Source organism: Poecile atricapillus, chromosome 3, assembly GCF_030490865.1.
Source record: "Poecile atricapillus isolate bPoeAtr1 chromosome 3, bPoeAtr1.hap1, whole genome shotgun sequence".
In the NCBI taxonomy this organism is placed as follows: domain Eukaryota; kingdom Metazoa; phylum Chordata; class Aves; order Passeriformes; family Paridae; genus Poecile; species Poecile atricapillus.
Window position 1 is genome coordinate 62,108,276 of NC_081251.1, and position 15,242 is coordinate 62,123,517.

At 39.1% G+C, this 15,242-nt stretch overlaps 1 protein-coding gene across 1 annotated transcript; it reads right to left on the minus strand.

Annotated features, from left to right (window-relative positions):
* Positions 1 to 6,235: 6,235 nt before the first annotated feature.
* Positions 6,236 to 14,834, minus strand: LTV1 (LTV1 ribosome biogenesis factor). The gene is made up of 11 exons (XM_058836334.1): positions 14,538 to 14,834; positions 13,710 to 13,841; positions 13,011 to 13,199; positions 11,850 to 11,937; positions 10,805 to 10,925; positions 9,896 to 10,145; positions 9,109 to 9,236; positions 8,497 to 8,636; positions 8,237 to 8,289; positions 7,333 to 7,533; positions 6,236 to 6,721 (listed from the first exon to the last, which is right to left on the minus strand). Exons 1-11 carry the CDS (start codon positions 14,538 to 14,540, stop codon positions 6,608 to 6,610), a joined length of 1,419 nt encoding a protein of 472 aa, XP_058692317.1. The 5' UTR covers positions 14,541 to 14,834; the 3' UTR covers positions 6,236 to 6,607.
* Between the last annotated feature and the right edge of the window lie 408 nt (positions 14,835 to 15,242).

Consider the following 15,242-nt stretch of genomic DNA (forward strand, 5'->3'; position numbering starts at 1 on the left):
AGAAGTGGACGATGGAAAAACCACCCCGTGGGAGTGGGGAAGCCTGTGTACACTACTTGTTTTGAATGGAGAGAGGATGTATTTCACCCTCTATTATAGGATAGTAGAGCTATCCTGACTCTCCTGAAGTTTTAGTATCAGACCCTAGACTTTCTGCCTTTAAGTTTAAAATGTATGGTTAGTTTTCTCTGCCTCCCCACTGCCTCTGCTTGCATTCCTACTCAATTCAAGCCAAAAAATAGAGCTGAAAATTAGAGCCTATGCAGGGAATTAACATTCACATTCTGTTGTGCCAGGGATGCAAAACAATCCCATCTGTGGTTAATAAGATGTCACTGCCTTATCAAAGATCAGTACAAGAACAGCAGTAAGAAAACAGACTACAAACATGGATTGGTGCTAGGTGGGGGAGAAGGTGGCCCTCTTTCACAGCTTTTGTGAAACTGCTTGGCTGATTGGACAGTATTAAGAAAATACTCATAATGCTGCTTCCAGCTAGATTTCTTCCCTGACAGTTTCTGTAATGGAAATAGGAGAAGACATAAACTACACTTCCCTCTTGCAAAGGATAGAAGTATCTTAGAGCAAGGGCTCTTTTTTTTTTTTCAGAGGGAAAAAGAAAACATTAAAAACAAAATAAATTTACTGTTTTTGAGAGGCACATGGAACCAAGAGCACTTAGGAGGGATTAGAAAAGACACCATGACCAACATCTTCCATTCTCCATTTGTCACATTCTTTTTACTTTAAACCTTTGTACTTCTGTTTCTTTCCACAACTGATTTTAAATGACATTTTACAACAGCAGTTGACCAAATCAATAGCGAATTGGCATCTCTGGGTAAAATAATATCCATGCATGACCATATGTATTCACCTTCTCCCCAGCAAAATTACTTGATTCAGCAAGTGCTTAAGCATTTTTCCTCCATCTCTGTAAACAGGTTCAGCTCACATACATTTTTAAACCCTTCAGTAAAATGGCAGTGAATGTCTGCAACTTCATCTGTGAAAGGGCAGCTCTCAGGTTCAACATTGGGCATTCATGAATCAACTATCTTGAATCATGCTCTCTTTCAGATTTAGGTGAAGAGAAATCTATTAGAGATTCACATTGTCTTTAAAATACATATTTGAATATTCACTCGAAGAGCAGAGACACATGCCATGGGCAGGCATGACATCTACTGATTTGGCTTCTCAACAGAGAAATATTCCCAAACACTAGCAGCACAGGGAGGGGGAGGAAAGAATTTGGCACCCAGTCAAGCACACATGTGAGACTCATCCACAACATCCAGGCTTTGTCCTTGGAGGAAACAATAGTGTTACTGGATGAAAGACTTCATATGGAGATAACACACACACACTTCAGTTTTAACTATACATTTTGCAGGGGCTGCTTCTTCACAGTGGTTATTTCTCTTGCCTATAGTCTCTGTTTCAAGATGCTGAAGGGCTTGCACTTCCTGTTGAAGGTTTTCTTGGAACACTGATCAGCTGGGATGTAAGGAAAAACCATTGTTTATGGGTTGGAGCGATGCTTTGTTAATGATGCTTTCTTACCTAGGCTTTAAAATTACTTATATTCAGGAGTAGGATGCTGCAGCAGTATTTATTTTGGCTTCAGTTTAACTCCTGAAGGACTTCATTAAAACTTTCAAAAGCTGTCCAAGTACAGCTGTGGTTCAACACAAGTAAGAAATAGAAGCCATTTCCAGTTTGTTCTGCTCAGGGACAGGCTGGAGAGCAGTCCAAATAATGACATGCAGAGAAGAACAGATTGGGTCTGTGAACAGGAGCTGTCCATATGACTTCCCCACACACACACCTGGTTATCTTTCTTTCCTAGCTAACAGGGAGAACAGTCTGATCCTGTTTAAGGGGTCAATATTTTCACTACTAGTTTCCTGAGTTTAGATGTATTCCACAGCGGGGTCTCCCCTGATGAACAGCAGTGCTGTCCATCCCACCAACACCATTGAAAGAGTCACAACCCCTGAATGGGAGCAGCTGTAACCTGACAACACAGAAGGAAAATTATGTGTAGCACCTGCAGCTGGAAGCACAGGGAAATTTTAGGTATATACAATATCTAGTGCCAAATCTGTGGAAGAGCCATGCCTCACAATAAAAGAGGTTGTAAGGTTCAGAAGTGTCTCAGACTTCAGCATCACTCTCACTCTTCTGCAAGAGGATGAGTAATGCCCTTTGTGAGGGAACGGCATGGAAGCAAGGACCAAACTAAAGCCTCTTTCCTGCACTGTGAATCTAATGAGTTCATCCACATCTGGTAGATTAAAGACCCTGTTCTCATCTTATTTTGCTTACTCCCCCTTTCTTATTCTCAGTTATTTTCTTGATCTTCTAATTAATTTCTCTATGCTGTCCACTCTCTTTCCATAGGAATTAAGCAGATGCTCAAGCAAGCCTTTTTGGTTACAGCTCAGCTGAACTAAAACACACCTCACTCTACTAAAACAGACTTTTCTAAAGCCTCATTTCCCTTTAAACCTTCTTCTCATATGATTCAGGTCCTTACCATCTGCTTCTAGACATTTTTAACAGCAAACTTGAGAGGAACACTCCTCTGCAGTACCAGAAGAGCAGCAGATACCCATGCCTTGCTCACTGAGGAGCAAACCAGTCCTGCATCATTAGGGCACAGAGAGCCCTCACAGGACTTGGATCTCACACTAATCACAGTGACACAAAACTTCTCATCTCCCGTAACACAGAGCTCTCTCTTTTCAAACTATTTTGCTAGATAAAAATATTATGCACTTCATGTATCTTGAGATACCAAACATGGCGCTACTAAAGCAAAGTAATCCAACCATTGTCTTGGTTCTTGCAGTCACCCCAATTCCAGCGTACTTTTTGTTTTTTCCTTGCCAAATCAGTTTTTAGAACTATTGCAGGGCTGATCTGATCTACCACAAAGACACAGGATCAGTAACACAAACTGAGGAGCAGAGGGATATGTGCAGAGCCCCACCCCTTGCAGAAAAACCCTGCATTTGGGTTGTGCCAGGAAAACTGCAGCCACGCATTCAGTTTTATAATTCAGGGATCAGGGAGGTCAAGGGGAATCTTTTCATTCACTTCAGCAGGCTTTGGAAGAGAGCCTGGTGCCCACATTATGCTGTCAAAGGGACGACTTTTCAGATGGTTTATTAGTCTATTTTTTTCCAAGAAGACTGAAATAACAAATTCAGCCTAAAACCCTGGAACAAGAAGGCAAACTGCAAGCTAGTAATTTATGCCTCACCAAGAGAAAATACATTATTTTAAATTCTATGTAGAGTAAATATGGTTTTGGACAAGCAGGTAAATTAAGACAGTGCAAGACTGAAGATGAATTCACTGTGCGTCTGTGCATGACAAATTCTCTAATCAAGTTCACTAATGAAAGCAGTTACTAGATAATTTGCTGTTTTAAACTTGCTCAACTCCCTTCTCTACCAGCAGTCACCTCCTCCTTCCTCAGTATTCATTACCCATTTCAGCTAAATGCATTGAAATTCCCATTAAAAAGGAGGGGGCTTTACCACAAAATATGCCAAGTGTTTTCCACAGGTTGTAGAAGGAGCCAGACCTTGACTTCAGGCAGCTGTGCAAAATGCAAAGCATGCAAGAGTCTTGGTTACACAGCACAGGATGTCAGGACTGCGGCAGTCGGCACTTGGACAGGGCTCTTGCTGGAACAGTACTTCACTGTCAGAAAGGGACATCTCCATAGAATTACAGAATATCCTGAACTGGAAAGAACCCAAGGGTTATCAAATCAAACTCTCCTGTTGCATACCAGGGTTCCCTTTTGCAGAGCTCCCTCCTGATTTATCCTGTTCCGACACAGTGCAGGCTCTCCTTTGCTGTGACAGGCAGCATTCTGTTTTCCACATGACTGCTTAGGTATGTGCTTTCACAATGACATCACAGTCGGCTGAAGAGATGGTGGAACAATACTTAAGTTCATCACTGCCTAAACTCAGGGTAGGTGACCTGCACCCACCCAGATGTATAGTTTGGAAGCCAGCAGCAGGCTAGTGATACCCAGTAATGGATTAGGTAGAAAGTATCATTGCAAAGTACGACACGATCTTCATTATTAAGGTGGAAAGTTTCCATGATATGCTAAACAGCATTCCAAGATCATCTTACTTTGCAGATGTTAAATTTGTTGAGATTTGCATTTAAATCACCTTTTTTTTTTTTTTTTTTTAATAGCCATTAAATTTATATGGAAATAGTTTCAGGCCCTTCTAACTCCAAACACAATCACACTCTCAGAGCAGAGACATGACTTCTATTAAACAAAAACAGCCTTTAGAAAAACTTCAGGAAAAAGAGAGTCCTTTTCATTTGACTTGTAACTTACAGAGGTACTTCATTAAATTAACTTCTGTAAAGACTTCTCATGTAAGTGTTCTTTACCTGCTCTTCCTATAACAAAAGAAATCCTTGTCTTGCCAAGCAGATGAATGACTGCTTTTGTTTCTTACTTTTTCCTTGGGATTTTACCACACTCCAAAGCAGTTAAAGTTACTGCAGTGTTTCACTGATTATAAGTGCAGATGAACAAAGCAATTCTGTAATCTTTTTGACTTCTATTGCCTCTGTTTAAATGTCTTTCCTCTTTTGTTTCCAAGCAACAGCTGTGTCTGTCCTTAGTCCGGACTACACTCTTCCAAGTGCCTTCCTCTGCCTCCCCCACATCTTTATTCTGTTCTCATCCCCTCAAGGATTTCTTTTTTTCTTTATTTTTTTTTTTAATTTTAAAGGACTTTAGGTATAAGCACACTATCACTGAATCAGTAATGAAAAATCTAGCAAAGAACATGTGCACTGGCTTTAGTATAAGATTGTCCTTTTTGGTAAACCACAAAATCATATTCCACCCCAAAGCACTGAACAGCATCTGTTACTTACTTGTTCCATTGAACTTACTTCCTGGTGTCTGACTCATCTCAACAGAATTGCTTCTCAGATTTCCTTTTCTGTTTTGTTGTCAGGAGTACTGAGTGGTCAGTATTCCAGTTACCATAGAATCAGTGATTACACAATTGGCAATTATGACACAGGCAGACACAGCTGAAGCTTGTCAAACACATGAAAACTAGTACAGGTATCAGCTAAAGGAAAATGCTGAAACTTTTTCTAATCTTACAGATTGTTTCTATTGATTCTGTTAACAGACAATTCTAGAAAATGAAGGCTTCATCTAGATGTGTATACTGTAGTGATACTTCAGCTTTCTGAGCTGTGACAAGATGTGCAGATTCAAATGCCTCTATTTCCTCCTCCAAAATCATTACTTTACCAATTAAAATACATCATAAAAGCCTTCTTCCAATAGAAACAAGTATTTTGAATTGTTTCAGCACAACAAAAGACTTCATCAGTCCCTGTTAGCTTGTCTCCATCTACTATTCACAAAACTATTGAAAGAATATTGAAGATGCTTTGAATCCACCAGTAGTCAAGCCACTCCACTGATGTGTTTGTTACCATGTTCCTTCCAGTAAAAAGGCTAACTTTTCACATAAAGGCAAAAGATTTCTCCGTCTGTAACATACAGACATAAACCCAAGGGTTTTTTTATATACAGAAGGATTCAGGACTGACTACAAATCCTATTAATTTCATTCACATTATGTACCAGTCACAATCAAAATAATTCATGTTCACAGTATAAATATTTAAGTTCACCCCAAACCTACAGATTTTGGCCCTCAGCTCACCTTTAGGAAGTTTTTACAACAGCAGTAGTGGGTACTAAGTTTGTATTCCTATTAAACCAAATTTAACACAAGACCTGAGGAAGAGTATTCCAGAAACACCAAGACAGTGACCATCTGCAACACAAACTATTTATCCAAGTATCTGCTGTTTGTTTGCCATCCTACTCACACCAAGTACTTCCAGCAAAGCCAATTCCAATGGCAACATTAACAGTCACTGAGTACTGTAACTACAACACTCCTTGTAACAGATTTTATTTGCCAGGAAATGTAAAACTCATGTTAGGTAACAGGGATGTCTAGCTACAAAACAGCTTTCCAGACACCTTTGTTTACAAAAGGCTTCCATCATAGTACCAAAACAATAAATAACCTACCCAAAAATAAGAACCAAGGAGTGGGTGTAAACTCCTTGACTTACAAAACTGTATCGTAGCAAGGAACTATATTCAACCATCAGTATAAGAGAAAGAAAACATAAATGAAAACAGTTTTGTAAACTGAAATAATTTAATAGAAGAATCTAATCAGATCAAATCTGTAGGATTTTGCTGATTTGTTGAATACATTCAACAAACATATATATAACTCTGTTCAGTGATAACTTGTAAGAAAAATATTCATCATTTTAATACATTTCTATTGTAATGAAAGTTTGCAGCAGTTGCCATGTCACTCATGACAGAATAGATACTGCCAATACATTATTTTATATAGAATTTCACTTCAGAAAAAGTGACAAGTTACAGGATCTTATTACAGTGAGATTTGAACAACCCCCTTTGAGCAGGACTGGCAGAAGTGTGAGTTAGCAGTTCCCTTCTCAATACAAATGAAAAATTATGGTTGTCTCCACAGTTTCATCAGGACAGCTTCAGACCTTGCACATTTTGTTTCAGATTGAGCAACTCTTTCTCTTGTCTTGTTTTCTCCTGTTTGAAGGCCAGCTTGTTGGCTTTCTTCTCCATTCTGCGTTCCTGTACATAGGATTAATGAGAAATTTAGAAAATAGGAATTAACATGCAAAAATCAAACCATTCCAATAACTTCTAAATCATGAAAAGAGCAATCTGGTCAAAAACATTATTTATGGCACTAATTATTAGTAGACAAATTAGTATGTGTACCAACATAATAAACATCTTTGGTTAGTTGAAGTTTCTAATATACTGGAAATTTCTGTTCCTAAATAAGACAGCTAGGATTTCATTGTGGCCAATTAGGATTTTCCACATTTCTTTCAGATACTTTCCACTTTGTGTGATCTGAGACATTGTAACTATTTCCTTTGCTACTCTAGGTTGTAAAGAAATCTGATATTCATTTAGAAGCTGTAACTACAGTAATGGCCACACTAAACGACCCCAAGTTTTGACACTGGAAACTAGTAAGCCACAAGTATGATGTTAACTTTCTTTCCAGCAGATTTTTTTTTTTTTTTTGCAAAGAAGCAATAATTAGTCCTTTGAGACCAACAAGTTTTTCCCATTACCTTCAGACATGACAAGTGAGCTTCAAACAAAGTTTGTAAGACAGAATTCAGGTAACATAAAATGCTTTGCAAGGTTTTATTTACAGTCAGGCATACCTTTCGCTCCTCTTTTATTGCCTGTTTTCTGGCTTTGCGATCCTCTTTGCTCTCAGCTTTGGAACGAGGCTGTGTCGATGCTTTTGGCAGGTCACTGCCATTTATCATTTGCATGCGTTCCACCTGCTTAGCGGTGAGACCTCTCTGAGGCAAGATGTGTAGGGGAATTCCAGTCTTCTGAGAAATTTTTATTGGCTTGGGCTAAAATAGAGAGTGCATATGAATTAGTGGCCCCTAGCTTTCTCTCCAAAAAGTGCACATGGCACTGCCTTATCAGTGCAAAAACTTCAGATCCAGATTTAACAGTAATAAATGTTACGTCTCCTCATACTATTTAACTCCCTCACAAAAACACACATTAATCCAAAAATAAGAAATCAAAACATCTGTGACAAAAATCTGGCCTTCCAGAAAAAGTAATACATTTTTATTTCAACATTACTGAAAAAATAAAGAACTTAAGTAGTTACTTAATATTCCCTTATAAGCTTGCAAGAAAAAGGTTCCATTTCAAATTTGGGGATATCGAGCTGTGCTCTAATGATGGGGAAGACATGGAAGACCAAAGAAGTAGAATAAATTGTTTCAGACCCCAGGAAAATAAACCTGAACAAATACGTGGCTGGGAGAAACATGTTACACAAAGGATGTGTCACAAATAACAAAGGAAATTCCTTGCTCTGTTTCTGCCTACCTATTGGAGAAATTTTGAATTGACTCAGTTTTCCTTTTAATAAGAAAAAAATATATCCAAATTCTTCCTTAGTGAAGAAATAGTATCAGAACCCTGCCCAACCCTCATTTCTGCTCCCTGTCTTTGAAAACAGATACCCATTGAGAAAACAAAGACTTTTATCTCAAGTTTGCCCAGTGTTATTCATCAGAGTAAGTTTATTAATTTTACCTTTGATGGCTCTTTAATAAGTGTTGGGTGATTATACAAGTTTGAATAGGTACCTAAGTCACAAAGAAAAAAGAAAGTACTCAAGAAAGGCTTGCAAATAGAAATTAAGAACTGTACTGCTACTTAGGTTTTGGAAATTCCTCCTGTTGTGCTCAAGAGAATAAACCATTTTACCTGAAGCACTGTCAGGAAAGTTCTGAAATCATCTATCATTTACTTTGAAATCCTAAGAACAAATAAGCAAACTCCAAAATACTTACTCAAAATGGATTCACAATCCCACTTTTCTTTTGACTCCTCAATAACTACAGTTACTATTTCTTCCTTTTCTTCCTCACTTTCTTCATTTGCAGGAGAGTCCAAATCTTCATCGGGTTCAAGAGCATCCATTTTCACACAACTTTGAAAAAGTTCAGAGAAGAAATAAATACAGAGTTTATCTCTTCTTGAAAAAATTACATAATCCCAGACCCCCTTAAGTAAAGCCCCAGACCCAAGAAAGCCATTTCCAATGAAATTTTCAGCAAAAATTAAGTTTCCTTATGTAAGCCTCCTCAAAATAAACTAAAAACATTAGAACAAAGACACAGTCAACAAAAGAAGTATTTCTACTTTTCAAGAGAATGAATGCCTCTAATAGATACTGCTTACATTATGTTCAACAGTTACACAAAAGGAGCATAACCTACTCAAAACAACAAAATTCCTCCACTTAATTTTATCATACAAATGGATAATACTCATATGCAGATGCTTTTATTGTGGGATGCAATCTTGGAGTACATGAACTTGAAACAACACCCCCAAAATTTTCATATAAACAGAGGATTACAGAACTACTTATGTGCAGCACTACTTCTGGCAATACATACTTCTTTGCTTTCTCTTTGTAGTAATCATCCAGGACTTCCTGCAACCGAGCATTGTCTGTGTTAATGTAGCCTTCTAACTCCACGTTATCTAAGGCTCCAATCTCATCTTCATCAAATTGTTCATAAAACTAAAATAAAGAAGTGGATATCTGTAATTAGATCATATTTGTCATGCAACTTCTTGATAGCTCAAAGAAGAGCCACACATTTCTTTATATTTCCCTCTTTTTCCTCTCCCCTCTGATTTGCTGAAATGCCAAACACATCTGCAGTAGGATTTCCTCCTTACTGTCAGCATTCTTTCCCCATGGGACTCACAAAGTTATAATAATACATAAATCAGCTCCTAGAAAACGTCTTTTATTCTGATGCATTATTTCAATCTATGCCTTAAGAAGTCTGTCACTGCTCAGAACAAAAGTTACACCCTCTATTTCCACCACTCTGACATCACCTCATGAATATATACTTCACCAGGACCTGTAAATGGTTTGCTGTATTGAACTGAGCCTCTCAGACAAAAGTGTTAACACTAATTATGAATGCTCATATTGTCATTGGAGTAATTTTGTTTACCTCCATCAGTGCTAGGCCTTTCAATAGCAATTAACACTATAACCTCGGTGACACAAGCCTCTAAATGTGCCCAGTCAGTATTAAACACATGCAAAGAGCAGTGGCTTGATGCCCTGACTACTAAAAGCAGTAAAATCAGCACAGGTATACAGGACACTGCCTGATGCAATGAAGAATACACCAAGACAGTTACACTCTTGAGCTGCCTCACCTTCTCAAATCTGTCATCCAAAAGGGTTAACTGCTCATTTCGTCTTATTACTGAAGATGACATAGAATATTCGGTGAAACGACTCCTGGTTTCTTCTTGCATAAAAAGGAATTCCTTTGTTGGTCCATTAACCTCATCATCTGACAAAGGACCTTCTGAATCATAGTCTTTATCAGTACTGCAGCTATCCTCTTCATCACTATCATCTTCCATATCTTCCCATTCATCCTCATCCTCAGCATCTGGTCCCCTGAACAGAAGTATAAAACAGTTTCAGAGTCATACATGGACCTTTACATAGCTCTGACCTATGCTGGGTTATCTGACACAATTTGGCAGTAACAGATTTTAATCTTGAGCGAGACTTTTGTCTGAGAGCTGAAAGCATTGCTGGCTGGATGATGCAGCTGTGCACTGATGTTATTTTTATATTCAGCTGACATGTCAAAGCAGAAAAAAACCAGCTGCATTCTTGACTATGAAAGCAAGCAAAATTTCTGAATGTTCATGAAATTATGAGAATGATACCAAAACCTAAGCAGATAAAATACAGTGGGGTATCACATGAAGGTTTCAGAAAGAGCCATTAGTCTTCACCAATACTATTACTGATATCTTCTACATGCAATAGATTACAATGTTTTAAACAGTTTCAGAACACTATTACTCCAAACATTGCCTATAATCCATGAGCTCAGAGTAACAAATGAAACCCACCTCTTGGATAACATAAGAAATTTGACTTTGCAAGCTACCATCCAAATAACACAAGACAATACTTCTTTCAACACACCGAAGTATTCCATTTGAAATCTGAAACCATTGTGGCTTCCTACACCACCACATTCAACAGCAAATAGTGCCTCTCCTATTTACATATGGCAAGCATTTCAACAAAGCTCTATCTACCGCTTCTGTGGTTTATTTGCTTGTAGAACAAAATCATCTTCCAGGATATTTTCTGGATTGTCGAAGTCAAAATCATCATCAAGAGCTGCAACAATATCTGGATCAAAATCTAGCCGTGGTCCTAGAAAGGTGAAAAAACAAAACAAATATTTACATTTCTCTGACATAATAAAGCTACTTTCCTGGATAAAAAATAATCCAACTGGGCTGTTAATTTGCAGTAATGAAAGCTTAAATCAAAGAATCACAAAATTCCTCAAGAATATTTGTAGATTTGATAGAAGCCAGGGCATGTCACCCATCTCTTGTCAATTTTTATCACTCAGAAAAATACATTTCCCAGAGGTCTTAAGCTTCCATAAATGTATTTTAATACAGAATATTGTAAAAGAAGAAATATCCAGGTTAAAGCACCACATGATCAACTACCAGCATTAGCTCCAACCCTAAAATTCCCTCTATTACAAAATTCTCTACAATTACAGTAGAAACATTAGAAAATGTTTCTCTGATGCAATTAACAGAATTGCCTTTAGCATCCTTCTGTCAGGACAGTGAGAACTGCTACAATTCCTTACTGCTATGAAATATGGAAATAGCTGTGGAGTCAATGTCCAGTGCAAACACAGATACACAACAAAAACCTACTTACAGCCTGTAACACTGAAATAAAACTAATGAAGGAATGTAAACACTATGCAGCATTTGAAAAGAAATTGAGTGAAAATCCAGTTCCTGACTCAGATTCAAACAGATAGAATAATAAATTAATAGTATTATCTACAGTTTTTCCCTGCTATTAGTTTTTATTTATTACACAATAGTAAGAGCTCATGGATGCACCCTTTTCAAGCAAAGCTAAAGAACTTTTATTAGTGAATAACAGAATTAAGTCTCAAGTTGAAACATGGGTCTCACAGATAATTCCTTATGTCTGCTACTGAGCCTGTTCTAAGCCAAAAAAAAAAAATGACACCACAAGAGCACCCTTAATTACCATCTATTTCCTAGATGGCAACTCACATCACAAAAAGGTGGAAAATACCTGAAACAGGAGCAGCTTTATTTAACAAGCCCACATCCTCTTCAAACTCTGTGGCAAAGACTGAGGAAGGCAACTTAATGGATGGAGCCTTAGAAAAAGAAACAGAGAAACATGATCACAATGTATTTGTTCTCAGTTTCTTATTTGAGCTCACGTTAACAAAATCATGCAGACACTCCTGTGACCAAAAGAAACCCTGTGAGCGCTACTTATATGTTCCAATAAGTGCTATGTTATCCACAGCAAATTTTCAGAGTTGTACAATGATAGCTACCTAAAAGGGCTGGCAGCATCAATTCACATGTCAATATTCTCCAGGTATAGAGACTGCATTTTTTGCACCTCTGAAACCTTTTAGAGAATGGTTATACAGCAGTGTCCTGGTTTAGGGCACACTGAAATTTTAGATTTTTTTTTTGTTTGTTTTGGAGAACACTAAGACACATTTGAAATCACCCCTTTACTGAAAGGCTTTTCAAAAGCTTCACAGCATGCATATCTAACCTAACTTTAAACCTTATGTGATACTACATATCTGATACACACTGTACCTGAAAGGTACTTCTAACCAAGACTATTGGTTTTGAATGAAAATTACAGTATTTGGTTAAATCAAACAGCCTCAGCTATAAGTGACTGGCAATGGCATACTTTATTGCTTCAAAGCATTTACTGCTTTTCCATTCCAATGTGATCCATCATCATGAACTTCTACAAGTTATGCCAGCAATTGAAAAGTTTGGTTTTATTCCATCTGGTTTCTATCACGCCCCCCTTTAAAAACATGGTGTGCTGATAATACAGCCTGGCACATTGATAATTCCCAGAGCATTCAAAAGTTCTAAAAAAACCTTAAAAACAAACACCCACCCCAGAAAAACACATGACTTATTCAAACAAACACCTTTGCAAGCCACATCTGTAGAGAAAAGTTTGTCATGGGTATGTGTTGTAATACTGTTCTAGCAAAATAATGTTCATCAGTAAACTCTGCCTTGTCAGCTTCTGGGTTTACTTGTAGGAAAGTCTGGTTGTGGGTCAAAAGGACACTTATAAATAAACAAACACACACATATATATACACACACACACAATTAATGTGTCTAGAAGACGTTAATGCTCCTAAGAACAGTATTTCCATTAGAAAAAAATACTACTTACTGAAATTCTCTGAATTTCATCTTCTATGTGCCCCTCACTTGTGATGACAATTCTGCTTTGCTGTCCACGCACAGATGGGACAAGCTCAGAGGGACCAGAGGCTTCTTTGAGGTGCTGCAAATAGTCATAGTCATCATCAAAGAAGACACCATACTTGCGCTGCTCTTCCCTTCTTTGCTCCTCATGCCCCTAGGAAGCAGGGGGAGAAGAGAATAATCAAAAGGAATACATTTAGTTATTCAAGTCCATTTAAAACTTACTAGCAAAAAGAAAAGCAACACATCTACTGAGAGTATCTGAATATTGAAGTCCTTGTAATCCTCTCTCCACTCCTCACCCTAATTCACAGCTAATTAGAATCTTGTAATCAGCTGGTTCCCTGTCTGGGTGCTGCCTGAGCAGGACCTTTCCATCAGCAATATAAACCAACAATGCCTGTTTTATCACAGTGAGTCAGACAAGTTTTGTTTCTGTTTTTTAAATACATTTACACTTCTAATGCCAGTTAAATCATCCTTCAACCATCAGGCACAAACTCACAACTATAAAATTCCCTACAACATCCCTTTTTTAAGTAAGCCGAACTAAAAACTACCTTCTCTCTGGCTATGTTTTTGAATTGCATAATTGCATACCAACTGTTTTCCTCCTTGGCGTTTCTTATCTGAATGAACCTCAGTATTAAAAGTGAGTATTTACTTTCTGTGTGGGCAGCAGAACTCTTTGGGGTGCAGTATCATCAGCAGCAAGAGGATCCCTCTGACTTCGGTGCACTAAGTGAAATGTTACTGCTTTCTTCTTCTCTATGAAGGGTTTTTTCTTCTTGTGAGGCTGCAAAAGGAAATATGGTTAACTGTTAACAAAAAACGAAATATTAAATGCACCTAAAGAGAACCTTTTCTCTGTAGTGTGCTGCTGCATTCGTTTTAAGGCAATGCCTTACAAACATATGCTTGTAGACAAAGCATAGAGAGGCCAGTGGGAGCTTAACTCATCTCCCCCCACACACGACAGACATTTAATATGTTCTAACAGCAAACGCAGCTTATTCACCTGCAAAAGGAAAATACAACAGTAAATATCTGATAACAGCACATACAGTTTAACATACAGCCCTATAAAGGAATTCCGCAACACACTTCATCACAGAAACACGGGAAACTGATATACGGAAATTCATCTAGACACATCTTGCTTCGTGAGAGCTCTTTAGACGGCTGCTCCTACAGCAGCAATTCGGCATCAGTCAGGAGGACCATCCGCAACACCGCTGCCCAGGCACAGCTCTAACATCGAAACACACATTCCTTCTCAATCAACAAACCCCCCAAGTATTCTCAACTGGCTGGAAGCCATACCTACGAGTTACCACGTCCGACCTGGAAAAACACTTCCAGCAAGGTTTCCGGCTTTACTTAGCTAACAAAACGCGCTACCGCCGATACAGGCAACCTGGGGGGGTGACTCTATTGCTCTAACCTGCCTTGTTCCCCTGGCAATTCCGAGTACAGAGCCCGGCACACTCACCATGGCGCTGTCCCCCCGCCGCTCCCGGCGTCCCGAACCCCACTCGCTCCCACGCGGCTCAGGCCTCAGCGCCCCCGGGCCGTGCCCTCCATCTTGGGACAGACCAGTGACCAACGGGGGGAAGGAGATAGGCGGCCAGTCCGGCCACGTTTGTAAGGTTTCGTTTTCCAGTTAAAAAACAAAAACAAGGAGCCTTTTCTCAGACTGAAAAAGTATTTTGGTAAAAGAGAGGCTCGTGGGCCCAAGCAGGATGCTCGTCGGAGACACATTTTTTCCACTTCTCCCCTCAAAATGGTGAGGAATGGCTCGGGCCGCCAGCAGCCCCAATGGCAGAACGCGGCACAGGCGGCCAAGGGGCAGCGCGCGTGCGCAGCAGCGGGGCGGGCCGGGCTCGCTGAGGGGAGGGGCGGGCAGCGGGGGCTGAGTCTGGAGGAGCGGGGGGAAATAACACGTGTTGGTACTGGCGGTGTTTTGCCGTATTTGAGTTCTTGTTTTTGATGAGCAACAGCTGGGCGAACTGGGCCTGTTCAGAGGAGAGACGACTAAAAGGGGGCTTCATCAATGTCTATGAGTATATGAAGGGACCGTGTCAAGAGTTTGGATCCAGGCTCTGCTTGAGGGTGCCCAGCAATAGGACAAGAGGCAACAGAAACTTATGCGCGGGAAGTTCCACCTGAATTTAAGGACCAACCTCTTTACTGCGCA